Here is a 27636-nt window from a genome sequence, read left to right on the forward strand (position 1 = left end):
AACATCCGGAAAACACTTTTCAGCAGTGAAGTAGACGGTGCGGTCTCAAAACATATGTCAGGCATGTTTCTCTATTAATTTAGCGTTGGCCTTTAGAAGACTTTAAGCAACAGACAAAACCTTGGAATAATGATAAATGAAGTTTATTGATTTTTATCAAAGATCATATTTTGGTTTTGGATTGCAGAATTCAGCTTATATGTTTTGGACCGAGCATCCATTTTTCATTTTGTTTGATATCCTTCATCTTAAATAAGTAATATTTTTTTTTTTGTTATCGAGCCACATCAGCACCAGCGGGCCAGCTCTCAGACGGGGATCATAAACACATTCAAAGGCTTTGTTCTGACATTTGTTGTACAGTGACCCCACGGTTAGATGAGCGAAGGGCCACCTTGTAGTTCTGACTGCCTGAAGCAAATCAAGAGCAAGCAGGAGGGGTGGCGAGGTTCATTACTTCGTGTCCTGTCTTGGATATAGTTCGTATACCCAATAAGAAGGCTAGAATTAGGAAAGAGCTGCAGTGGTTATGTGCTAGGGGAGGTTAAGCTTTGGTGAGAGTTAGACAAGAACGAGTTGTTCCTGTAATATTTACAGGAAGATTTATGTTAATATGAGAAACCTTAACAAAGATTAGTTTGCGGCTCAGTGGGTAATGCGGTTGCTGTGATGCAGTTTGGTCCATGTTCAAGATTTAGTCAGAGACAATAAGATTCACCTGTTAAACATTGAAAATGTGACAGTCTGTTTACAAATGTACAAAAATGGCATACACAGCAGTATTAAAACTGCCTTGTTTCGTTTTGCACTTGGAGTCGTCATCGGTTTTTCTAAAAACTTTCTGTTATATGTGCAGAACAATAGTCTTGATCCAAAGGCCATCCTTTGCACAAGAGCTTTAAAAAAAACAAACAAACTGTGATTTTCATATCAGTCTGACGTAGAGGGTACAGATTAAGCCTAATCCTAGACCATAAATTCATTTCAGGGTCACATCGTGCTTAGTTACCCAGCGGCCAGGTGGTTAAAAAAACAGTAAAAAGTATTAAAATCCTGCCACAAACATAGAAAACACAAACAAAGAAGCCGCAGCGAGTGCCCCCACCGTTTGCGATCCCACCACAGCACAACAATACTTTGTGTCTGCACCTCACCCAGCATGAAGCATGCAGACAGGCCACAGCACAACATGGAAGGGGCTTTACCCACAACACTCCGCTGCAAGCACAAAGTTGAAGACTAAGACTCATGTCATTGTGTGATTTTTTTTTTCTTTTTTTTTTTAACTTTGAAGTTAGGTAAACACGTTCGTAAAATGCAGCACGGAAGAGCCGAGCCAATTAGAAGGCACGAAGAAGGTGAACGCCCGTCAACAAGTCGCTTTTTCTCATTGAAAGACTTTGGCTGGATGAGAGCGCGCATTAGTGTCAATAATAAATGAATGAGCGGTGCTGTTGTGGTTCTTCCACAGCCTCGAAGTTCATACTCTGTGTAACGGGACTTTTTTTTGGTCGCCGCTCCTCAGTGCTCCATAAGAAGGTGCGATAGGTCAGTTGAGATGAGACAGTCTGATCATTGGTTTCTTTTCAGGCCATGTGTTGTTTCCTCTGGCAGCAGGATGGTAGTTATTGAAGTGTTTAAGCTTGTTATAGGGCTAGAATTTCCATCATCCACTCAATTTATTTGTCAGGGGGAAACAGCCCCCCCAGCCCCCCGTCTCCCACCAGGGCTTGCTATGCCGTGACTGAAGTTATTACATCTCTTGTTTTACAATAAAAGACATCATGAGACTAGGAAGGAAAACCATTTTGGCAAAAACAGGTTTTTACAAATTGCAACACTTAAAACCAATTATTCAGTTGTACTTCTTAGTCATAGACAGAATATTTGTTTGGGTTTTCTTGCCACATTTGCTTGACCCAGTTAACTCCCACTATGCTGCATCTGTGTCTGTTCTGTTTTCACCAACTGCTTTAAAAGCCGTCCCGTCACACACTGGCTACGGACAAGATGGACTTTTTATGGTTTTAAAAAGGACTGTTTTCATTTTGTCTTTTTTTTTTTTTTTTTTATTGAGGTTGCAGAGTTTTAATTGTTTTTTTTTTTAATGCCTAATTAAATAAAGGTTGCACAATACAGTTACAGCATGCAGACCCTAAATTAAAAACAGATGGTCTTAATAGTGAAATCAAAGGTTGTCAATCACTTCCTCTTTGTCAAGCCTGATAAATACAAGATTTGGAATTAAAATGACTTAATCATTTTCCACAGGTGTAGCCATAACAGGGGTGGGGTGATTGTTGAGTTCGTTTAGTCTAATATTGCCAAAGAGGACAATATGGTATTGAATTGTCGAGGCCTAATTAGTTTTTTATTTTATTGTATTTTTTTTAATAAGAAGCATGTTTCTACTGCCTAATTGAAGCCAATTGTGCAGCACTGCCTTGTGACCTGCACAGCTGTCCACATGTTCATGAAGCCAAACGTCTGAAGTGTGTAATGCCTGCCGCTCTTTTTATGAATACCTGCTGCATTATGTGAGACACTGCTGTAGTGCATTGTGCATTCACTACTCCACTGTACATATGTACAGTGGAGTATTCACTACTCCACTGTACTCCACTGTACATATGTTTATGTACAGTGGAGTATTCACTACTCCACTGTACTCCACTGTACATATGTTTATGGCTCATGGCTTTGGCTAAGGAGCACGTTCCTTTAATCTTTGGAGAAATTAAGTTTAATCAGTATCACATTTTTAACACATATTACTGTAGTTGTCGTCAAAGACTTTACATCTTTGTCTTATTTTGGCTGCACCCTTTAGTTCTTACAGCAGATCATCTGCCTCCATCTCACTCAATCTGCAGGTCGTCCTTCACTGCATCCATGAACCTTCTCTGTGGTCTTCTCCTTTTCTTCCTGCCTGGTAGTTCCATATTGAACATCCTTTTCCCAGTATATCCACTTTATCTCCTCTGTACATGTCCAGACCATCTCAGCATTGCCTCTGTAACTTTGTCTCCAAACCACTCAACCTGAGCTGCCCCCTGATGTTCTCATTTCTTATCCTGTCTCTCCTGTTCACTCCTAAAAATATCTAAGCATCTTCAGCTCCACCTCGAGCTCCACTTCATGTTATTTATTTTTTTTCTGCAAACCATACATTAATGTAGGTCTCACTACCATCCTGTAAACATTCCCTTTCGCTTTCCCTTGCTGCTATCCTTCTGTCACAAATCACCCCTGACACTCATCTCCACCTACTCCACCTCTCTTCTTCACCTGTCCAGTGCACTACTCGTTGCTTTGGATGGTTGACTCCTGGTATTTAAACTCATCCAACTTCACTACCTCTGCTCCTTGCAGCTTTGTTCACATAGATGCACTGTGTCTTGCTTCTAGTGACTTTCATTCCTCTTCTCTCCAGAGCATACCTCCACCGCTCCAGCCTCTCCTCCACCTTCTCCCTACTCTCTCTACACATCACAATGTCATCTGCATCAAGGGCCATGGAGACTTCTGCCTGACCTCATCTGTTAACCCATCCATCACCATTTTAAAGGCCTTTACCTTTCATGAAAATCATTAAGCATCCTTGAGGACGTGGCAACTCAGTGATCTGTGCTAAATGGGAGAAATTTAGGCAGATAAATGACACAGTGTGGAAATTTTCAGTCTCACTTCTCATTTTGCTGAAATGTTTTTACTGATGAAGACCATAAGATGTGAGCAGAGCAGAGCAATTTGCTGAACATTGAATCCATTTTTCATTAAACTGCACAACATGCAGTCAGATCTGACTGAACATACAGTATCTTTCTGCATCTTTAAAGGCCTTAAAATGTTACTCAGAAGTGTTGGCATTGCATTTCATGTAATTCCCTTTATATTTTCCCATACACATATCAGTGAGAGGCATATTTGTCCATCAAGAGTTTAAGAATCAGTGGGTCAGCCCTAGTTACCAGAAATTATGCCATAAAAGCTCTGAAGCTACTTTCATTCTTAGTAGACAGTTTCATTTCCAATATATTACTGATTTCTTTTTTTTAGAGCTAATAAAAGCTCAGTTCATAACCTAAATTTAGCAAGAGAGACAGTGGAATACAAAAGGGCAACATATTTCTGTCTGTATTTTTGTTTTCTTTACCAGACTCGGAGCTTGTGTGATGCTGCTTTGACAGTTTTTTTGCAATGCGTGCCGTGACAACGCTGCTGTTGTGACTCGGGGATCCGCAGATACAAAGTCACATATAACGTTTCTGCTTGTTAATATCACCAAATTACTGTAAGTTTTAATAATTAATTGAAGTCAGAGTTCATTTCTTTGCATAATTTACAGTCTGTTGACAGCACAGAGAGTCAGATATGGTTGAGCTGACGTGGCTATCATTAACAGTGGCCAACGAAAATACAGAATAGATTTGCTCAGATTTGGTTCACTGACAAATAGATTTGGATGAGAGTCTAACAGTGGGGGATGAGTGGAGGCCCTGCCAGATTAAGAAACCAGGCTTTATATTCTTTCATAAATCCTCCTCTCTCATTCTTTTCCCTGTCTCCCAAGGTGAACCCAGTCAGTGTTATGTTTTTGATGGTGACGGCGTGTGTGAGGAATTTGAGAGGAGTTCCAGTGTTCAGGACTGTGGTTACTTTACACCTTTGGGTTACACTGACCAGTGGGCATCCACTGCCACAGCTTCACACCAGGACCGCAACCGTTGCCCGGCCCATGCTGCCACTGGGGAACCATCACTTACGAAGGTATGAAATATGAGCCCCAGAGCATATAAAAGACTTCCAGATGACAATAAAGTCAACATGGGAGCCACTGTGAAAATCCTCACCTCTGCTGGATGTATTTCTGGACTATTGCTGTTTTTCAACGTAGATTCTCCAAATTCACCACCGAAGACAATATCCAGAAGCTCAAAGATGATTTAAATATTTATTGTAAATAGATCATAAAACCAAACTGATCAGATGTCAGTGATCTTTGCTGTATCGTGCCTCTAGAGAATTCACATTAGTTTCATGTATTCATGAACCACACCTGAGCTAAGTTTGCCCATAAAAGATGCCATCTTAAAAGGAAAAAACAAAACATCTTTACAACAACACACTCAAAAAAAAAAAACCCAAACCATCAATCAAAGTATTTCACTAAATTTCAGTGCAAGTGATTCGTTACAGATCCCAACATGTTCGTAAGTAATCACCATCAACTCTGTCTTTTCTTACTCACCGGTGCAGACATGTACATTCATATTAAATATTTAATTTCAATGATTACAAAACAGCCTGCCTAGAGTGCTTATTTATAACAGATTGTAATGCCACTGGACACTAAGCTGATACATGATGTTATAAAAAAAGTGAACATATTCTATAAAAAGAAAAGTTAAGCTTTTTGACCTAAATTCGTGGAGTTTTGCTAGTTGAGCATCATTTAAAAGATGCTCAGTTGATACTAAGGAGCCCAAAGTTTTTGCGCTTTGCTTTGCACAGTGACAGCGAGTTCACTGTACTCAGATGGGCTCCACAGTCACCAGATCTCAATCCAATAGAGCACATTTGGGGCGTTCACATCATGGATGCGGAGCAGACAAATCTGCAGCAACTGTGTGATGCTGTCATGTCATCATATCATGGCCCAAAATCTCTGAGGAATGTTTCCAGCACCTTGTTGAATCTGTGTCGCGAACAATCAAGACCGTTCTGAAGGGTTCAAGCCAGTACTAGTAAGATGTACCTAATGGAGTGGCCAGTGAGTATATAACACACCATAATTTCCTTTGTTCATTTTTACAAATTTAATACAAAATACAGACATCTTATAAAATGTGTGCAATCTCTTAGCACCATCGCTGCTGAAAAAAAAGCTATTGCATATAACATGAAGCACAAGCAAAAATGGAAGCAGTTGTCGGTCAGCTCTGCTCAGCAGGAGAAGAAACATGATTTAAGCCACTTTTATGATGGGAGGAATGTTGGTGTAAGACACACTGGTTCCAGCATTTTAGAGCTGGCACACAACAAAAGGTGCATAAACGAAACAACTCAAAGTGTCATATATAAAGTCAGCGTGGCCTGTCAAACACTTCACTACCAGATGAATTTAAGCTCCTTCAGGACTTTAGTTCACACTTTGTGCGACTGTATTAAACTCCCATTATTCAAACCTACTGGAAACTGGAATATGCGAGATAACATTTTTTTTATTATGTTACTCAGTTTTCATAAATTTTTGGGGGGAATTTTTATGCACATAGCATGCATTTCCTCGATGAGCTAAATGAACACTTTGATTAGCTCATTATTTGTTGCGCTGCTGCCCCTCTTCTGTGTGCAGCTCTGCATGTACCCTCACCCGGAGGTGAGTGAGAATTCGCCCGCTGATGCCTGGTTCCCGTGCACGGCCCAGTCTGACACAAACAACGACCTGGAACGTTCCTTTTGGCTAAAGGTAAGTGTGTTTATGCACATGTGAATATGGGTGGCTTCTCTTTATCGAGCAGCTTCCAACACTCTCCAGAACTTCTTTAAATGGTATTCAAGGGTCTCTCAAACAGGCCGCTGTCTCAGACCTCCCCACATACACACATCCCTCACTTTCTACAGTGTAACAACTGCATGATTCATGGCACGTATTGGCAACTATAATGAGTTATTTTCTAGGTCAACTGTTAATTACGAGTTCTAATGATCGGTAGATGATTACTAAATCATGAGTAACTCCCTGCTTATTCTTTATTTAGATTTAATGCTTTTATTTTTTTTACCCTACGGGTAATAATCATCAAAATTATAATCACCATTGTTTTATTAGTGGAAAACTAAGTGTTATATAATTAACTCATCATTCATAATTAAATACTTAAAAGGTTCATAAGTTATTAAAATACTGGCATCTAATGGAATAATACTAATTTGCAGTCACAAATAGAGCTGTTAGTCATTGTGAATTCATATTTTATAATTAGAATTCGTCACAGCTCCATAAAAAACTAGAGCAAAAACAAAAAGCATTAATTACTCTGCTCTTAATCATTTCAAAATGATTCACAAACATTATATATCATTTACAAATTGTTCATTTGTAAGAAGTGTTCAGTGATGGCATCTGTATTTGTTGTGTTGACACTGATGGAAGTTATAGCGATCTCACTTGCCCTGCTTATCTCTGCAGCGCCGACACTCTGAAGCCCGAGTGCTTCACATCAAGTGCGGGACTGTATGTGGACCTGGCTTTCCATCCCAGACCTATGTCTGGTTCTCATATTTAATATTTAATGTTTCCACAGCCACAGTTCCCATAGTCAGCTCTGTGGGACAAAGTGTAGGCTAGCTGGTGATTTGATTTGAAGGATCTCACCTTGTCTGTCACTCCCTGGATTAAAGTGTCTTTTACAGTTGTGAACTTGCCTCTTTCCTTCCCTGTGCATGCTTGTTTATCTCTTTCTGTCTCATTTCCACTTCTTTGTTGAATGACTCATCTTTCCATCCCCCTGCTTCTTTTATGGATGTCCTCTTTATCAGACACGTCTTTGCTCTGGAAGGCTGCCTTCTCCCTAAAGACTCTTTTACAGTCTGAAAAGCCTTCATTATGACACCCATATCTGCCAGCTCTCCCAGAAACACAGATTTTTCTTTGAAATGGTCTGCTTCTGAAAAGCATCCTTTTTCCCAAATACCTGCTCTCACTCTGTCTGAAAGGCATAACTCATCCATCCCGTCACCTCCATCTTTACCAGCTCTGTAATTTAACAGTCTTGCATCTTCATTTGGAATCCCATTTTCATTTCTGCAGAACTTTTAATGCTTCTTTAAAGTGACACTATATTCAAAATCTATCTTTTTTTTACAGCCACCTGTAAAACCTGTAGGATTTACTGGTGGCTGTAAACTTTGTAGTTCCACTGCAAGAAGAGTACACCAAAGTCAGCTTGGACTCTAGCTTGGTAGAAAAAAAAACGGTGAGCAACTTCAGCGAGATGAAGACCAGAGCTTAGCGATGCTCTAAGTGTCGAGAATTGCAAGCAAAAGGTAGCACACACAGACTCACAGTCAAGCCTATGAGTGAGTCCAAAATGTCAAAGCCGATGAAAAAAGGCAAACTAATTGTGCAATTTTCTAAACACATGCATAGAACACGCATGGATGACAGCAGACACTCTGACAAGGAATAAAGGGACTATAAATGGACGCGGGCTAATTAGGGGAAGTGGACACAGCTGGGGAAAACTAACAGGTGCAGGCAATCAAGTTAAACTGATTGTCTGCGCTGTCAAAGTAAAATAGGAAATAACCCAAGAGCAATAGTAAGCAGTAAAAAAATATATAAATAAATAACAAAGTTGATTAAAAAATGACTGCAAGAAAAAGAGGAAAACAGGTGGAAGACAGGGGACAAGAAAAAAAACCCCTCCAGCATCCTTGGGACAGTGCCAAGAAATTAAACTGTAAGTGATGACATCCAACACCCACAGAAGTCATTTAAAATTTTAAAAGCTAAAATAATTGAAGATAACATAAAAAGTACTGGAATATTTAGATTAAAATGGTTAAAGCCTACACCTTTTTATTTAGTACTTGGAAAACCGTAAATAGTGACCAAAAGGCAGTAATAATAATTGCGATTCTTAGTAGTAGTAGGAGTAGTATTCACGTTAAAGCTGTGTGTTTAAATTTCTTTGCACAGGCACGCCTTCATTTGTTTGTACGCATGGTCCGAGGGACTTCTACATTTGTTCATAAAGTACGAACAAATTCAGGCATGAAAATATTGATAAATCACTGATTTTTGCATTGACCAATGAGTGGAAGTTCACTAAATGTCTCACCCTCAAATTTACATGTGAATATTAGCAGTTCTTCAGAAGAAAAATAAACAATTAGTTAAGGAGTTTATTTTGATGTTTATAGGCTGACACACTGTACCTGCAAACAAACAAAAAAAAACATCCCTGGCGAAAGATAAACCAGCTATACTACATCTCAATAACTAGATTTCATTAATTCTGATGTTTGTCTTTGGTAAATCAAATGATAACGGCAGCGTTCACTGGCTGCGTCACCACTTACAATGCTCTGAAAAAGTATTTGTCCCCTTCCTGATTTCTTAGTTTTTTTGTATATTTGTTTACATCTGTCAGAACATCAAACATATTCTAATGTTAGACAAAAAATAACCAGAGGAAATATAAAATGTGCTTATTAAATGATGATTTCATTTGTTAAGGGGGAAAAAAGCAATCCAAGCCTACCTGGCCCTATATGAAAAAGGCATTGCCCCCCCCTAAACCTACTAACTGGCTGTGCCACCCTTGACAGCAAGAACATTTGCAATAACTGGCAGTGAGTCTTCTGACAGTCGGGGGTGGGGGGGTGGGGGTCATAGGATGAGAGGCAGGGCACACCCTGTACAGGTTGCCAGCCCATCGCAGGGCTAACACAGCCAATTCACTGTCACATTCACACCTATGGACAATTTAGAATGACCAATTAGCCTAACCCCGGTAAATGCATGTCTTTGGACTGTGGGAGGAAACCGGAGTACCCGGAGAAAACCCACGCAGACACGGGGAAGGTGGATTCGAAACCAGACTTTCTAGCTGTGAGGCAACAGTTCTAACCACCGTGATGCCAGGTTATGTTAAGATTTGATGATCTGAAACATGTAAGTGTGAAAAATATGCAAAAAACCTAAGAAATCAGGAAGGGGACAAATACCAGCACTTATCACTATTTTTTTTTTGTATTCCAAAAACAAGTTTCTGTTCAGTGTGTTTTTTTTTTTTTCTCTTTTGGATTTTTTTTTTTCCCCAACAGGTGGGTTTTGCCCATCCTGGAGTGGCAGCCTCTGTGATGGTGTACCTGGCCTCAGACGGGTCGTGGTCTGGCGAGCAGTGTCGGAGGACAGCCACCGTTCTCCTCTCGGACACTGCTGGCAGGAACCACACATTAGGTTTGTAACCTTTACAACAAAGTTAGGAAGCAACAGACAACAAGGCAAAACGCTAACATGTGCATCTTTAAAAACATTTGAAACCTTTGCATCTCTCCAGGCACGCATGACCTCTCATGCCATCGAAACCCACTGGTGGTGAACGTTACCCACGACCTCTCTCAGCCTTTCTTCCTCACGTCCTCTGTGATCCTCCTCCTCTCCTCCCCTGCTGTGGCAGTGGGAGGGGTGGCTCTAAGGACCTCCTGCCACTTCAGCACCTTCGCCCTGACCGGGTGCGCATCAGAGGGTGGGCTCTCCCACAACTACCTACTTAACACACACACACACACACACACACACACACACACACACACACACACACACACACACACACACACACACACACACACATACACACCTTCACGTTTAAGTGTTTCATATACGCGGCATAGAAGAGGAAATGATAACACTGCTCTATAACTGCACATACTGTATGTACACATCTCATACTGTAGTACTTAATGGAGATATTTATGGTTCTTATGTGGGAATTTAAAAATAGCCAAATAATGTAGATTTGAGATTACCGGCTCCAGTTTGGCATTGCACTCCAACCTTTTTGGCTCACGGTGAGCAGTTAAATAATCAAAATCAGATAACTTTTTCCCCATTTGCATTCTTCATTTTTGTAGCACTTTTTTTTTCTTTTTTTTTTGTGCTAGAGGTAAATTGCCAAAATGATACCTTCCCAAATCTGCCTTCTGGGGCAGAAGTATTGATCAAGGGACATTAGGACACCTACTTGTTTCTTCTGCATCTCTCGCTGCCTCTTATCCATCTACTTCTCTCTTTTCCTCCCTCCACCCCTGCAATAGCTGTCTGCGGCAGCCATGCCAGATGGACAGCTGCAATCCCCCTCATATAGAGCACGCCTCTGTCAGGTAGGCCCTTTGGAATGAAACTGAACAATTAGCGAGCTGAAACAACAAACAAAAGAACTATCTATACATCAGTGTGTCTCTGTAGGTGTACAGGAGGAGGCGAGGCCTATCGCTGCTCTGTTCAATGCCACAGAGGTTTCAGTATCACAGTCCTCAATGGCAGAGGGATCCCACCCCACCAGGTAAACTAGGTGTTGTGTCGTGTGTTGCTCTATTACCAAATGCTGAATGTTAACTTATCATCTGTTTATATATGAGATAGAAATTTTTTTTCCTACATTTGTTAGGATTTAACTTGGCTTGTAAGATAATTTGTTCCACTCCTTGGAGCATTTTTAATTCTTACTTATGAGTCGCTACGATATAGTCTAAATTATCTAAATGTATGAATCCTAGTGTAAAAAACCCACACAAGTGACAGAAGGACACTCAAAGGTTAAGTAACTGATACAGTATTACAGTGATTCAGTTCATGGTAACCCATTTTTCTCAGTAGTTATCTAATGCTGGGCACTGAATCTGAAACAAGCCTGTCCATTTAAGACCAGCCTCCCTTTCAGCTAACTGTCTTCTGATTGGCCGCCCCTTGAAAACAGAAGGTTTGAATGGCAGGTGGATGGGGCTGCTGTGCCCACAGTTAGGGCTGTGAGGAGCCTGAGATGGCCATAGTAAGGATATCCACTATCAGTGATATCCTCCATTAACCATCAGCTGGGGCTTTGGCCGTGTTTAATACGAGCATCCGCTGCTGCAACAGTGTTTAAGGACCACTTAAACAACAAGATCGGGATGATGTTTTACTCTACATGGTTTGTCCTTTTTTTATTTGTTATCTGAATCCTTTAAAATATGATTTTACAAGTACAGATTTTCTGAATGTTCTGTTATCATGTAATAGTTTCTTAGATAATAACAAAAATGATTTTTATTGAGTAAATATATTTAAAACAAAAGGCATTAATCCGGAATCATAAAATACTCCCAGCACCTGCTATACGTCATTCTCCATCCTTTCCTCTTTCATATGCCAGTACAGATTTATTCTCTTATTTTTCCTCTTCTTGTGCTTTCCTTTTTTACTTCCAGAGAAAGAGCGAGCTGGAGTGTTTTCATGGTTCATGGGATCGCGTAGTTAGCTGTCAGCCCGTTGACTGTGGCTTTCCTGATCAGTCTCATGTGTACCACGCCATATTCAGTTGCCCGTGGGGAACCACGTTTGGCAAACAGTGTTCCTTCACCTGTGGATCACCGGCCATATTACAAGGTAACTCATGGCTTTGCATTTTATGCTTTGACTGTATTCTGTTCCTATTTAGTCTCATCTACAGTAAATTCATTGTTAAAACAAAATGCATCCTCTTTTTAGAGCCCCACTAGCCTAACAGTGAAATGAGACATGCTTTCACTGGATTGCCCTCGAAAAGTGTCTTCCTGTTAAGCCACTGTAAGTGCACTTGAGAGATAGTTGAGGACTATTTTAACCTCACAGTATTTTTGGAATTAACTGGTTTAGTTTGACTAAGTGTTGCACTGAACATGATTCACAGGGTCAGAGACCTCCCTTTATTGGAGTATAGCCATCATTCATACACTTCTGCTGTCCTTTTTTGTGACTGATCTTTGTATTGAAGCGACTCTGTTCCTCAGCCCATGTGGTGTGTAGGTAACATGTAGATTCACATAGTACTAGAAATATCTATCACACCACTGACTGATCCACAGTAACAATAAAATAATAACCATAGATATCATATCTTCATCTGTCATGGCCAGACAGAGCAGCTGCATCTGTGCTTGCATCCAACAGTTCGATACTGTTGAGGTTCTGCCATTGAAATTGAGTAATAAACCCTAAATATTTATAACATATGTATGTGGTCACCAGGTTCACCACTAAGCCACCCGGGCGCCCTACAGAGCTGAACTGAAATCACTTTGGAACAGCATTTAAAAAACGACACTCTCAGTTAGAATTGCTCCTCTTATTGATGCTCCACGTATTGCTAGTTCTGGCAGGCCAGTAACTCGAGTCCAGCCAGCTCTCCTGGGAGGTCAGCTGATTTCTATGCCATCAGTGATGAGCCATGAGTTGATGTGGGCTGATACCCTTCTGCCTATCCTATTGTTGGTGCTATTTAAGCTGATTTAAATAGCATGCAATTGCAGAGGCAGTAGTTGCTGCAGTTTGCTTTGCTAACCCCCTCCACCCCAACTCCCCTCCATTTCATCCGATTTCTGACTATAGTTTGATGCCAGTTGTGACCGATACCTGCGCTGTTGTGTGAAGGGGGTCCTGCTCCTTCGCTCCCTGTTTTTGGCTTTCCGTGTGTGCACTCTGAGGGGTGACGAGGTCTCAATAGAACCATGACGCCAAATAGAAACTGCAGATGGAACAACAATCCTATTTTGACTAAAGCGTTCCTGACAGAACTGTTATTAAAATTCAGGGCGACCTCTAAGATAAATATCTCCACGGCATGTTCCCGTCCCCTCTGCACACACACGCAGACACCGCCCAACTTCCTTGTACTCAGATGCCCACAGTGTTTTTTGAAAAGTCCATCTGCATCAAGAACATTGAGAAGTATTGCCTGTGGCACCCACAATTAAGACACAAGCACAGAGTAACCAGTAGAGATTATTTAGTGAGGTTATGCAATGCAGCAGTTGCTTCTTGAAGTGATTAAGTGGAATGAGCGCGATGTCCACACACTTACACTTGCGGTTGGAAAGCCACGGTGAGCTGTTGTAGTAGAGTCAGCAGTAAGACCAATAGATTCCTGATCTAAATACAGATTGTGCCGATGTAATTCTATTTGTGGCTTTTGGATTCTGCGAAGTATGTTTGAAGGCCATCGCGTATTACTCAGCAGTGAAAACACTCGGCGAAGTTCACAACAATATAGCCGGTGCGCACCAGTACAGCTGTCTCAGATTTTCATTAATCCAAAACCAACGCTGAGCTTCTAAAAAATGTGATTCCATGTTAAAGATTGATTACATTTTATGGAGCTAATAAAAACTGTGAAAGGTTTAGGGTGTTGATTCTCCACATGTAACAATAGTCGTGCTTCATGCGGGGCCATTCAGGCTTGAAAAATATGAGCTGTGGGCAACAGTGAAGTTTGATTCTCCTCATAACTGTACCAAACAGAGCTATGAAACTTTTACGTACTTGTTTTTCTTCTGTGTTTTATTATATACTGCAGAATATACTACTTTTATGGCCATGCAACACAGTTCCAGTGTTATAGGCACTTAAGGATGTTTCCCAAAATATTTCTGTTTCAAGTGAAAAGGTGAATTCCTTAGCAATGAAAACATGAAGGTGATGAAGGTTTTGCTGTCTAAGCTTCTCATATGTTCATATATACTGTAAGTAGTCGCACGAAAATGTTTGCAGCTTTCAGGGAGATAATTCTTTGTGACCGACATCGCTGAGTTACTTCGGTATTCCTTTTGGAGAAAAGCAAAAAAAAAAAAAAAAAACACACACACACACACACACACACACACACACACACACACACCTGGAAATATTTTCAGCTTTTCTCACCAACTTTCAGTTCAGTTGCAACATAATGAAGGCCGTAAAGAAACGGACTTAAAAACATCAGAGGGGTATGAATTAAATATATTATTTTGTAATTCTGTAATTCAATTTTGGATAACTAGCACAAATTCACAACAGCAGTCGGTTCAAAGTGCTTTTATTGTAGGGTGAAGACCGACAATATTACAGAGAGAGCTCCAACCGTCTGACGGTCCAAAGAAAAATGTGTTAAATCTTAAAGTGTTTTCTTCTGATTCTCATTCATCATCATTGCCATTCAGTTATAGCATAACATGACTGCACAACTAACTTGGCTGCATCTTTCCTTCTCTATTCAGCTCTACTTTAAAATTCTCTGGAAATCTTAAAGGCCTTCCCTCTCCTCCTCCCCCCCTTCCTCTCCCTCTCTCTCCTTCCTAGGTGACAGTGACAGATTGGTGTGTTTGGAGGACGGGCTGTGGTCTTTCCCGGAGGCCTACTGCAAGATAGAATGTCCAGAGGTTCCAAACGTATCCGATGCCAAGCTGCTAACGGCAGACTGCCTGGCTTCAGGGCACGATGTTGGCACTATTTGCCGTTACAAATGCAACCCAGGCTTCTATGTACTGGGAAGCTTCAGGCAGAAGATGCGACGGTAGGTCGGGCGGGACTGCTGGCAGTTCAGTCGCCAGTGTAGCATTAGACAGAGGGTCATTCACTAATATTAAAGTCTTAAAAAGATCATCTCCTTACTCTCCTTCCAGGTGTTCTGAGTAATTCATTACATTATCAATGAGAAAAGTATTTATTTTGAACCAATTATTTGTTATATACAAGTGGGATACTCGTTAGTGTAGACAGATGACCAAATTAAATGCAGTGTTTAATTACGCACGCCTCCATGCGTAATGGAGGAAATTCCCTCTTTTCCTTTATTTTACAAGATTCCCATCACGCAGTGGTTCATAAAATTAGGATCTTTGATTTCGTTTTTTTTTTTCTTTTTTTTTTTTTATATACAGCATTGTAATAATGCATCCCAAGAACACCCAAACCCCAAAGGGCAAAGTTTTAAATACCAATGGGTATACCACTTTTAAGAGGTATTCTTTGGCCCATCATCTGCATAACTATATTCAGTTTTGGAGCAAACTCACATTAGGGTCCAATAAAATATGTACTGCTGCTAACGGGGCCTCGTCATTCCTTTGCCAGTTGTATTCCCCGAATAACTGCTCATTACTGAAAACAGTTCCCATGTTTGTAATGAAACGAGGGTTTCCTAACAGGAGACACAGCCTGTGGTGCAAGTTTATATCCTGCTTTAGGAGTCAGCTCTCTCGCCACACATCTCAGTCTGCATCGGAGCATTCAAGGTGTGAAGTTCATGCACAACACAGTAATGCTATATTTCACATAGTATCTTGTATTGAATTTGAAAGCAGGTTAACAAATGCTGTACAGACTATGTGATGTCATATACAGCTTGTAATTTAAAGATTTGCCCATAGGTGTGAATGTGAGGGGGAATGGTTGTGTGTCTCTCTGTGTTAGCGCTGCGACAGGCTGGCGGCCAGTCCAGGGTGCACCCCTGCTTAGATAAGCAGAAGAAAAAGGATGGATGGATGGATGGATGGATGGATGTTACCCTAAATTTCTATCCAATCCAATGAAAAACCTTTTTTTAAGGTTCCATTTGTAGCCGGGCGTCTTTATGAGTTATGTGTCCTCCGACATGAGTAAACATTTTAATAACCCCCGATGCTTTATTAGTTCAGCATGTGAAAGTAAAAGGCAGCAGCTATTAAAGAGCTTTAAACAGGCTTTTTACTTTTACCTTTGACACATGTACCCACATAAATATTATAGCACACACTGTTGTGTTTACACCCAACATGCAGCACACAGGAAATCGTTTTACTGTAGAATTGGCAGCGTTGTGTAGTCAGTTTTGTTTTCAGGGTTGTGTATTCAGAGTTTGCTTTGATACGTCCCTGCGTCCCTGTGTGTAATGTGTTCATTTGTCTGGTCAGTCTTACTTGTAAACCGTCCTCATGCATATTTAAACTTTAGGAAGTCTTGTGCAGATTAGGGTCACTCAGAGATGTGTGTATTCACTGTTGTCACTAGGAAGTACTTCAAGTTAGAGTGTCTGGAAGGAGGGCAGTGGGAGGAAACTGGCTGTGAGCCGATATCGTGCCCAGCGCCACCTGACGTATTCCAGGGCATGTACACCTGCACCAGCGGCTTGTACTACGACAGCGTTTGCACCCTGCAGTGCCCGGACGCGACAAAAAATGTAAGATTTCAACAGCTGCTAATTTATCTAATGCTTCAAAGTAATTGTAGTCACACAGAAGTGCTCTGAGCACAGTTGTGAGTACTCTAAACTGGATGTTATTAAAAGTGCTGTCAAAATGAAAAAGTGGTTGAAGCCCTCTGCTCCAAGCCAGTTTAACAAATCAAATAATGACTCCCAGCAATGATACAGTAACTGCAATAGCAGTGTTCATAGCTAATGCATCAGTGACACCTTGACATGTACATATTGCTCCAGACTAGTGGAGTTATTTTGGGAGCATCCAGCAGCTCTTATGCAGGGTAAGTGAAGTGTGAGGAAACCTCCACAATGGCTGGCATTGTAAATGTATAAAAGTGTGCCCTGCCACCAAGATTACAAACTGTGGACAGCATCATGGTCAAATCAGCTCTACTATATAATCATTTTAATGAAGGCCGGAGAAAACGGTGCTCTTTTTTTTTTTTTTTTTTTTTAAATGGAAACCACATTTAGCATGTGTTAAAAATGATTAGAAAAAGCAATTCAAGTGTTACATCTGTGACGGTGCAGGTTTCCTGCACCTAATGAGCTCAGGTGCAGGAAACACAGGCAGATGAAGCAAAACTAAAGCCAGCTCTTAATGTGGCTGATTCAGCAAATTCCAAAAACAAAGAGCATAAACACAGGACAGTTAAAAAACTAACTTTGGTAAAGACTAAGAGGAAGGCAGAACTATATACACCGAGGACTAATCGCATATAATCAACACAGGCATAACCAATGAGAAAGACAGGAGGTAACACTGAAGCAGGATATGTAGGAAAACTGCAGCGAAAAAGGGACACAGGGCGGACATTAATATTAAAATCAAGACAGGAACCTCAACAATATCACAACAACTTAAAAAAGTTTTTCTTCTCACCAGAAAAATTAATGAAATCAAAATCAGAACCATAATTCAAAGGATCAAAACAAAATCAAACAAGAAGCACTCAGAGAGCGCAAACGTTTGCTAGTGCAGCTCACTCTCTGAGCAGCATTTCCTTTAAAGGGAATATTTTTGCATTTTGTGTATATTCATTTTGTTTGCTTTGTTCTTCTTAATCGTACTTTAAGAACTTTGTAGCGCAGTAAAAACAAGTGCGAAGTAAAGCTTTTGTTATTTGCCCCCCTGAAACCCATTTTAATATACCCGACATTATTATGAGTATAATCATTTTTTTATTTATGTAGATTTAGTATGTGTAGCATTCATTCCACTGTTTAGTAAAATTTGTTTACATTTTTAGTAATAAATATCAAATAGTTTTATAGCTCTTTATAGTATCATTAACTCTTTGACCTTCAGATCAATACACTGGTCAGAATCATAGTTTCTGAGTAATGTAATGTATTATATTATATACATTATATTATATACAGGCTTTTTGTCAGTTTTGGACCCATAAATCATGAAGTTGACCTTAAAGCCAAATTTTAAAAGATTGTTAACACGAGCCCACTGTGCACCCCTGCAAAGATTTATCAGAATTTATTCAAAACTTTTCAAGCTGTCGTGTTTACAGACAGAATGACACACACAGACACACACATGCACACAAACACTACCAAAAACAGAACCTCCTCTGTGGAGGTAACAAAAACAAAACTCAGTCATAAAACACTGAGAACGAGACAGAAGGATGGCACTGAAACCCCAAAAAACAGCATTTCAAGACTGGCTAGAATTTTGCTCTTAAAAAATATTGAATTGGTGATTAAATTTAACTGTTCAAGCAAACGATACTGCTTCTTCATGTTTTTTGCATTATTCGCCTCTGCTAGTTCCATTTAAGGCGATTCATACAGAAGATTTACTTGGCCTTGTTTATGAAGTATATTTCATGCACACACAGTGCTCCACAGAACAGGAAAAAACTATATATATATATATATATATATATATATATATATAAAATCTTCCAAAACTTAAACAGTATTAAAGTAAATAGAATGTAAGAAAAAAATTACCAAAGCTTATATATGAATTACAAATACAATCAAACAGCCATGAACCTGCACTTCCACAGTATTTTACAGAGATGCTTTCTGATCCCACTTTTCACTCAGTATTGTGTTGCTATGGTGAGATACATGCAGCTGCTTAACAACATAAAACAAATGCACAAAGTGCTCAGTTTCCTTTGAGTTGTGGCTTGAGTGTAGGCTGTGCAGAGAGAATTCTAATATCAGTATTTGGTTCCAGATGGAAATTCGCTGCACTAAGGATGGTGAGTGGACAGCAGAATTCACCATGTGTCCCAACCTTCAGGGATCTTGTTCTGCTCCTCCAGATCTGAACTCTGTGGAGTACAGCTGTGACCATGGGATGGCTGTTGGTGAGTTTGACCTTAAAGTGTCATCCTGATTGTAATCTGTTCTTTGTGTGAAACAAAATCAAACTATTAACAGCTGCCTGTTGGTCTTTCGAGTTTTCTTTTATTTGTGTTTTTTTTTTTTTCTCTTGTAGGTGCTGAATGCTACCCAACATGCATTATGGCTCTGGACATGGATCTGCATGACCCAGTGGTTCTACCCAATGGTACTACAGTTGAGTCTTTGAAGCACTGGATGGTTCCCAAAAAAGTCCAGGTAAGATATCTACAGTAGCAGAGTAAAGCTCAGGATCCAGGGGTTTGCGTGGTGTGAAGTGAATTCTCAGCTTTGCTCTTGCTTAATTAAAATGATCTATTATGCTGTAATTCAAGCTTAATTTATTTTTTAAGCCAGTAACCTTTATTTGATTGGCAGGAACCGAATGAAAACTAAAAACACAGGCACGCTCCACAAACTGAAAAGTACAGCCAACCGAGGGGAATGTTTTTTATTACAGTTACTCAAGTAATGTTGCCACATATACACAAACACAGTGGAGACACATCCTTGAACAACAAATCTTCTGGTCTTTTCCTCTTTGTTCTGAAATGTTGTGCTGAATGATGGCTTGCTGACTTGAAAACGGTAACAGTGACTGAACTTCCGTCAATCGCCTTTAAAGGGTCATGCTGAAGTTTTATGGACTTTACTTTGCACGTCATCATTTTCCAACCCAAACCAATAGGTTTCTACATTCATAGATGTACCTGCTGCCTCTTAGACAACCACTAGATCTGGGAAGGCCCAGGTGAGCTGGATCAGCTGGTCGGTAGGAGTCCTGGAAGGCCAGGAGTTCCTTGGAGATAGTGGGAGGGGTGTCACAACGATATTTTCTCCAACATAACTATTGTCACTATAATGCTGTTTTGACCCACATTTGAACTGAACTGCTCTTGATGCACATATAATATCCATATTTTCAAGGTTCATTGAGTAATGTTTAGCTGTGATCAAAGAGAGGGTAAAAACTGGTTTCAGCTGTTTCTAAGTTGTTTTTATAAGTGAAGGGCCTGGATGTAGTGAAAAATGAGATATCTTGATTGGTAAAAATAACCACAACTGAAAAAGAGATTGTGGTTTTCTACCATTTGGAAGCACTTGGCAGGTGTTGTAAAACAGTTGTTGTTTTGCTCACTTGCTGCCATGCGACTAGTCCAGAGCGCCCGTGAAAGCTGATACGTTGACAAACAGCGCAGAGATTTTTACACAAAAACACCCATCAGGACGAATAACTTGTCCAGACATCTGGTGCTCTGAACAAAAGCATGAAGTAAACTGAGCTACTGCTGCAGACTGATTCACCTTTACCGATAAGCACAAAACTAAGATTGTTCACAGTCTGAAGCCAAGGCGAATACAACGTTGAGCCGTTGCTGCCATACACTTTGCAGCAGAAATCACATTTCTTCTTTCTCACCTGTTAGCTCCAGAGTTAATATTAATGTCTCTGACTCCTACCTAAGTACCTGAAATCACACACCTGGTCAACCCCTGCTGAATGTTCATTTTTTTCCCGGCTACTGTGGCGCTGCGTTTCACAGGTTTGCATTAGCGCAAATCTCAGCATGTGAGTAGACAGGAGTGTGTCAAGCATCAAAGAGGGATGTTGATATTGTCAAAAAATATTTTTTATGGTTCATGTTACACATGTTGTGTCTACAGGTACTATTCAAACACAAGCTGCTAATAGCTAGTTATTAATATTATTAATAATTGTGACAGTCTGACAAAATGTAAATAAATAATAGCTGGTAACAAAACTAAACCATGATTATGCCTCTGAACAATGTAGGGCAAAAAATAATAATAAGTGAGATATATTTCATTGATCTGTGGGGATTCCCCATATTTAGCAGCTGACCTCGGTCACTGAACAGCTGGCAGCAGCTCGATAGTGAGAAACTGGGGAATCCCAGATTTCTCGGTAAAGAGCCAGTTTATTTATAATAACATCAGTTCAAGGCTGCAGCCGTATTGATTAGCCTGTGATGCCAAACCTTGATTGGCTGAGCATTGTCTAACTTGTTGGTAGGGATGACTTATGGACATAAATAATACAGACTATGACATCATTATTAAAGCCATACCTACTGCTCAGCAATGTTGCTCAAATGTAAACAACATGGTTGCATGGTTGTTATACATAATAGATTGATAGTAGTTGTAGTAATATTCCTTTACACACACGAGTATAATATGATCTGAATACGTTGTAAGTTTGCATTATATCTGGCTTATTGTTATAGATTACGTAAACAGAAAGGCAGTATGTAGTGTACACCCTTGTGCAAGAGTGTGGTACTTTCTCTAATTTGTTTACTGTGGACATTTTTTGTGTCTGTTCTAGGTTGTGGTTATCAAAAAGTATTTGTAGAGATGTTAAAGATAACCACAGAATATTGATTATGATTTGTTTAATGAGTATTGTTTATGTTTAAAATATATGTTTGCTGGAATATTTTTGATAGTTTTACTAACCCAGGGATGACTAAAAGTGTTTGGATAAATGTTTACGCCTCCAAATTAGGGAAAAATAGTTTTGCAGAAGGTAACAAGATGCCTGCTAAAGGTTTTCCTGTTACGAAATGGGGCTGTAATGTTACCCTGACCGTATATTTTATATTTTCCTTAGTGAAAAGACAATATTATCCCCATGTGATGGGTCTTGTTTCTATGTTCAGGTGTCAAATCCTCAGTCTACATAAAATTGTCACATTTTAGATGAATCCTTGTGAAGTTTAAATATTCATTTTAAGTCTGAAATTGAGACTATAACATGTCCTAAAAAGTAATATTCTTCAGCATATTTAGTTAGTAAAGAAAACACAGAATTATCATTTAATTTTCAACAGAACTGTAACTGAGTGTCTAAAAATTAATCTCTCTGTCAAACTGTCAAGCAGCTGACATTTTCCAAATTCATCATAGTATGAGCTAATGTGTTTCATATCAGGTATCTGATTGAATCATTGGCAAGATAGTATCTTTAAGAGTTTTTTAGAAAACATTTTTATTCCCAGCAGCATCAGCTAATCACACAGCAAAATCCAGTGCGTGTGTATGCGACTGTGTCGGTTATCATTCAGGTCTTGTTGCATTACTGGAAACCACAGGCAGATAGTGAGCGTAAAGGCTCCAGTTGACGTCAGGCCTTTCAGGAGTTACACACATTTCTCATAGTGTATACACAGTATATACAAGTCACCATGAAGAAAAGAAAAAACTTGTTGGAATGTCAGATCGTGGGTCTGAATTACAGTGTTGTTTTGCTTCAAAGGTGGGTCATGTTACTCAATCTTAGGAGTTGCTTCTACGTTAATGCTGTTGCAAACACCGCTCCAATTTCGTCTTACTTTTGGGTGGTCAGTCAGCCCACCAGCCAGTTATTCCGCCCTCGCCAAGGTCAAATAGTTGGATTGAGGTCTGGTTTCTTACGCCATATCTCTGACACTGCCTTGTGATTTCGAGGGATTGTGTTATCTCAAATACTTCAGAATCAGGTCTCCATTGCTGGGTCAGGCTGCACAGAAAGTCACAGGGGAGGATCCACTTTCTCTGTCCGTATTTGTTAGTCAGTCTGCTGTCTGCTAACCACCTTGTAAATTCTTGGGGTCAAGAAATGGCAGAAGACCACAGCCTCACCCAAATTTCACCGCAAAATTTTGAGTTTTGCATCTACTTAAGTTGTACAAAACCATTATTTTTCTTGCATGAGAAACACATCAAAAAGACAACAAATATTCATAATGTACTACATATGTCTGTGAAAACAATAGGATATCTATGGCTTCCAGTCAGAATGAATGCAAGATGTAGTTTTATTCATTTTTATACAATGGTTCAAGGCAAGAGAGGGCAACTGCCTTACGGGGAAAACGGTAACTGTAATCTGCCTGCAGTATTAGGAATGTAATTCCATTGTAAGCACACAAGGGACACGCTTTACACACTGTGATATTTTCTTGTGTTATCTTCAAGTCACCCATAGGTCAAACAGACAATTTTGCACACAAGAGTCTAAAATAATAACAGTGAGCAGAATTCCTGCTTTTTATGTTGCTTTGTGGAGATTGATTCTTGTCAGAAGGCCTTTATAACCCCAACTTTTCAAACAGTGTCCTATCTTTTTTTCAAAATAATCTAATAGTAGCTTTGACATCTGGTCATTTTTATAGAAAGCAAGCAGAGACGATGAGTCACAGGTTCTAAGCTGCAGCACATTCAAGAACACTCAGTGCTGCAGTGTAAGAGTCTCTTTAAGCTAAAGGGCAGTTCTCAACAAAGTAACACCAATAACGGTCAGAGCTAATATGTCACTCAGTCTGTTACTATATTAACGAAATATGAAGGTGGTGTATTAGCAAAATAGCTGGGCAAACTTTGCACATTTGGTCAACCAAGGGCTTTCTCAGAGATGCTAATGTGAAAGTGGTGTTGGAGTTCTGCACCTGTTCAATTTGCTTGTTTTATTAAACTGCACATGGCTGGAGTTGACGTCTGTTCTCCATCATGAAGACTTTCTTTGGTAACATGCTAAAGGATCTATTCAGATTTTTTTCACACTATACTCTAACTCATCCATATTACACGTTGACAGAGGTGGTCAGTAAGAGAAATCTTATATGTTAAAATAATAAATCACAAAGTGCTTGTTTGCTTGGTAAAGCCAACTCTGTTTCCACACAATATGATGATGGTAACTGACCTCAGAGCAGTGAAAGCAGAGCTAGCAGCAGCTTGTCTAGCATGCTAGTCTCCCATCAGCATCCCATCAAAGGCCACAGGTTTATCGACAAAGCATGTGCACAAACAAAAGGTCTCGCAGCTTGACAAGCTTAAGTCATTGTTAATAGGACATGGATACACCCATGAAATCAACCAGCTCTATAAATTTCAGTGGCATCGTAGGCAAGCAGAGTCAACTCTGCTTCAGTATAGCCAACTGCTACCACAAGGTGGCAGTAATTTAAAAGATAGTGCAAATACACCAGAAGCTGTGTGACAGAGTGCTGTTGAGGTGAATGGAGAGAGATTGCTTTCACTTTGGTACAGTTTAATTGATGTCGATTTTTAAACTTTACTAGACAAAGACTGTTTGCTCTGACGGAACGCCACTGAATAAATATTCCTGTTTAGAGGACTTCATTAAGCAGTCTTGTCCCAAAGTCTGTTAGCATCTCTTCTGAACTTTTGCTGCTTTCAAAGCCAGCATTGTTGTGCGTCTTCTGTGTCTCCAAATTAGGAGCAACTTATAAATTCCATTTTAAATTTGTGCAGTAAATTCAGTCACACTTTTGAACAGACAAAAAATTGGTGGTTTGATATTCACATTGTCTGTCAGAAACTCACTGAGGTACTTCCTTAGGAGGTCAACTTATTCTCACAAAAACTGCTATAAAAATGTTTTACATGTTATATTGTTTTCTACGGCAGACACTGTGGCTATCCATTTCCTGTGGCTACATTGTTTCACTGGTGTCCTTGTGTGCTTTTTTCCCCAGAGTATAGTCTGCACAGGGATGATGAAGTGGTACCCTGACCCTCAACACATCCATTGCATCCAGTCTTGTGAGGTAAGAGTAAAAGCAGCCAAGCAGTTCTGAGACATGTGGAGGTACTGTTTTCTTTTTCCTCCAATCCACTCATCTGCCCAAAGCCAGTGCAGGTGGAAACCATTGTACCATCCAGCTATCGGAATGACCCAGGTCATTTGAGAGTATAGACTGAGTAAGTACAGGGGTTGGACAATGAAACTGAAACACCTGGTTTTAGACCACAATAATTTATTAGTATGGTGTGGGGCCTCCTTTTGCGGCCAATACAGCGTCAATTCGTCTTGGGAATGACATATACAAGTCCTGCACAGTGGTCAGAGGGATTTTAAGCCATTCTTCTTGCAGGATAGTGGCCAGGTCACGACGTGATGCTGGTGGAGGAAAACGTTTCCTGACTCCAAAGTGGCTCAATAATATTTAGATGTGGTGACTGTGCAGGCCATGGGAGATGTTCAACTTCACTTTCATGTTCATCAAACCAATCTTTCACCAGTTTTGCTGTGTGTATTGGTGCATTGTCATCCTGATACACGGCACCGCCTTCAGGATACAATGTTTGAACCATTGGATGCACATGGTCCTCCAGAATGGTTCGGTAGTCCTTGGCAGTGACGCGCCCATCTACCACAAGTATTGGGCCAAGGGAATGCCATGATATGGCAGCCAAAACCATCACTGATCCACCCCCATGCTGAACCTTCACACTCTGCTCTTACTGGTGCAATGTGCAATTAATGAAGATTTGGCCACCAGGCTGGACCAATTTAGCCATGAAACCTCCCACACTAAAATGACAGGTGTTTCAGTTTCATTGTCCAACCCCTGTATATACTGTAGTTGTGACTAATAGGATTCTTATCCTTCTATGTGTCATAGAAGTGATGGTTTTAATAGAGTAAGAAGAAAACAGTCAACATTGAAAGATATGTTGATGAACCTTTCGTGCCATACATTTGGTACCTCCTGTGACACATGGTTGTCTTTGGTGTCAGTGTAATTCTACCCTAACATAGCATAGCTGATAAGTGCTTATATATGCTATCAAAGTGTGAATACCAGAAGGATCTCATTTTGGTTCTGTTAGTGCTGAGATACGGACTAATTAATCCTCAAAGCAACCTTTACACCTTTTCTGGCCATAACCACTTTAAGTTTACTGTCTCAGGCAGACCTTTCCAGTAATACTAAACATGAAGCAAAACACGCTGTATCCCTGTTGTCATCACTGCTCCAGATTCTAGAGCCAGTGTGCGATGTGCTTCATATTCATGATGACAAATCACAGGCAGAAACTAATGTTCTCACACTTTACAAGAATCCCTTTCAAATCTGGCCAAAGAAGCTTGTTTTTCCAGGGGTCCTGGCATTGCCAGATGGTGCATTGCCTGCCAAGGCTAATGGATTATCTGAAAAAGGAAAATAAATTAATCACTGGCTTATGTTAGATTTAGATTAATTATTTAGGCTGACTCAAAGCTTAGTTTAAAAACAGCCTACATAATGTGAACTGGAACAAAACAATTTTCCAGTGAATTCATGTATTTTTGCAAAGAAAGGGGTCAGAAGTATTCAGTTGGATACCTTTAGCATTTCACTGTACTTTTATTTACTGGGATACTGGTCATATGCCAGTGGCATAAGAATTGAATACAATAAAAATGCAAAGCATTGTTTCTGGTATGAAAATAAAAAGTGCTGCTTCTTGTTAGGCAAAAACAAGAAGGCAAAAACAAACCAAAGGAAAAAATGTAGAAGAAAACCCAAAGTGTATTAAAAAGAATCTGGGCTTGCTATATTTACTACAAGTACAAATACTGTCAAACTGAAACTGAGTCAGCAAGGCAAATAAGGTCCCTGTGTTGCAGATCTTCTGTGTTGCACAATTTTTGATAGTCATGTCATGCTCTTGGTAAAAAGATACCTATTTACACAAATATCTCATGAATCATCACTGAATTGAGTAAAACTGTTGATGGCATTCACTCTATCTATGCAGAAGTGACAGCCTACAAGTAGCTTTGAATTGTTGCATTGAAGACAGGGACCAGGTCAGTTGCTGTTTTCAAAATGACTGTGGTGCGTCAGGATAACGTCGATTGAGTGGAGTCAAGTTGGTATTGGTAATTATGTCTTTATCATACTATGGAAAATATCTGATAATTTGACAAACTGTTTTGTCATCTGCTGCAAATGACAATCTGCTGCAAATCTGTTGCCATATAGATACACAGAAATTGATGTTAAACAGAAAGTTATATTAACTACTTATATTCAGAGTCCAGCCTGGACCTCATAGATTTGAAACAGAAATAGTGATGTCATTGCCGCAGGACGGCAATTCTGCAAAATGGCATCAGCTTTTATATAGGAAAATAACAAGAATACAACCAGTTGGCTAACAGTTGAGTCGACTTCCCTATTGCAAAGAGACGCGTCACAGAAGAGTTGTGCTCATTGGTGCAGAGTGACGCAGACTCTTTGTAACTTGTTGGCAATCTGTCTGCGGTTATTTGCAAACCTTCACCAATCTGTCTGAGAGTGACTGCAGCCATAAGTTGTCTGGTTTTTTTTGTCAATTAGTCGTGTGTTATCTTCACTTAAACAAATCTGTGTGCATTGAAAACTTGTAAGAGAGAGACAGCCGTAGTTTCTATGGCACTCAAATAGTGTCTATGTATGGAACTTATCAACAGGTAGTTACTGATAGGTAGGGGACATTTAAATTATATAGAACCAAATATTAGTTTATAATTCTCATGGTCTTCCCTTGTGTGCTACCTTTCAGAATGGTCAGTATGTGTTGGCATAATCAACATTATTCTATTAGGTGTGTCTAAGGACACTGTAGCGCAACTGTAGCAAGACATGTGGGCTGGTTTAACATGTGCAGCCTATAGTTTGTATCCTAATTGAAAGTTGGCTTAATGTGCAATATAGTATTCATTTCAGTTCACTAA

The 27636-nt window shown here is 39.9% G+C and overlaps 1 protein-coding gene across 1 annotated transcript in view; it reads left to right on the forward strand.

Moving 5' to 3' along the window:
- pappa2 (pappalysin 2) overlaps positions 1-27636 on the forward strand; it is a 77035-nt gene that overhangs the window by 38972 nt on the left and 10427 nt on the right. The window contains 12 exon segments of the mRNA XM_030751515.1: positions 4574-4770; positions 6359-6472; positions 9838-9973; positions 10074-10248; positions 10831-10896; positions 10982-11078; positions 11983-12160; positions 14870-15083; positions 16559-16727; positions 18955-19087; positions 19219-19340; positions 24626-24697. Of these exon segments, the coding sequence (XP_030607375.1) occupies positions 4574-4770; positions 6359-6472; positions 9838-9973; positions 10074-10248; positions 10831-10896; positions 10982-11078; positions 11983-12160; positions 14870-15083; positions 16559-16727; positions 18955-19087; positions 19219-19340; positions 24626-24697 (1673 nt within the window).

The sequence above is a fragment of the Archocentrus centrarchus genome, chromosome 17 (assembly GCF_007364275.1).
Source record: "Archocentrus centrarchus isolate MPI-CPG fArcCen1 chromosome 17, fArcCen1, whole genome shotgun sequence".
Lineage (NCBI taxonomy): Eukaryota > Metazoa > Chordata > Actinopteri > Cichliformes > Cichlidae > Archocentrus > Archocentrus centrarchus.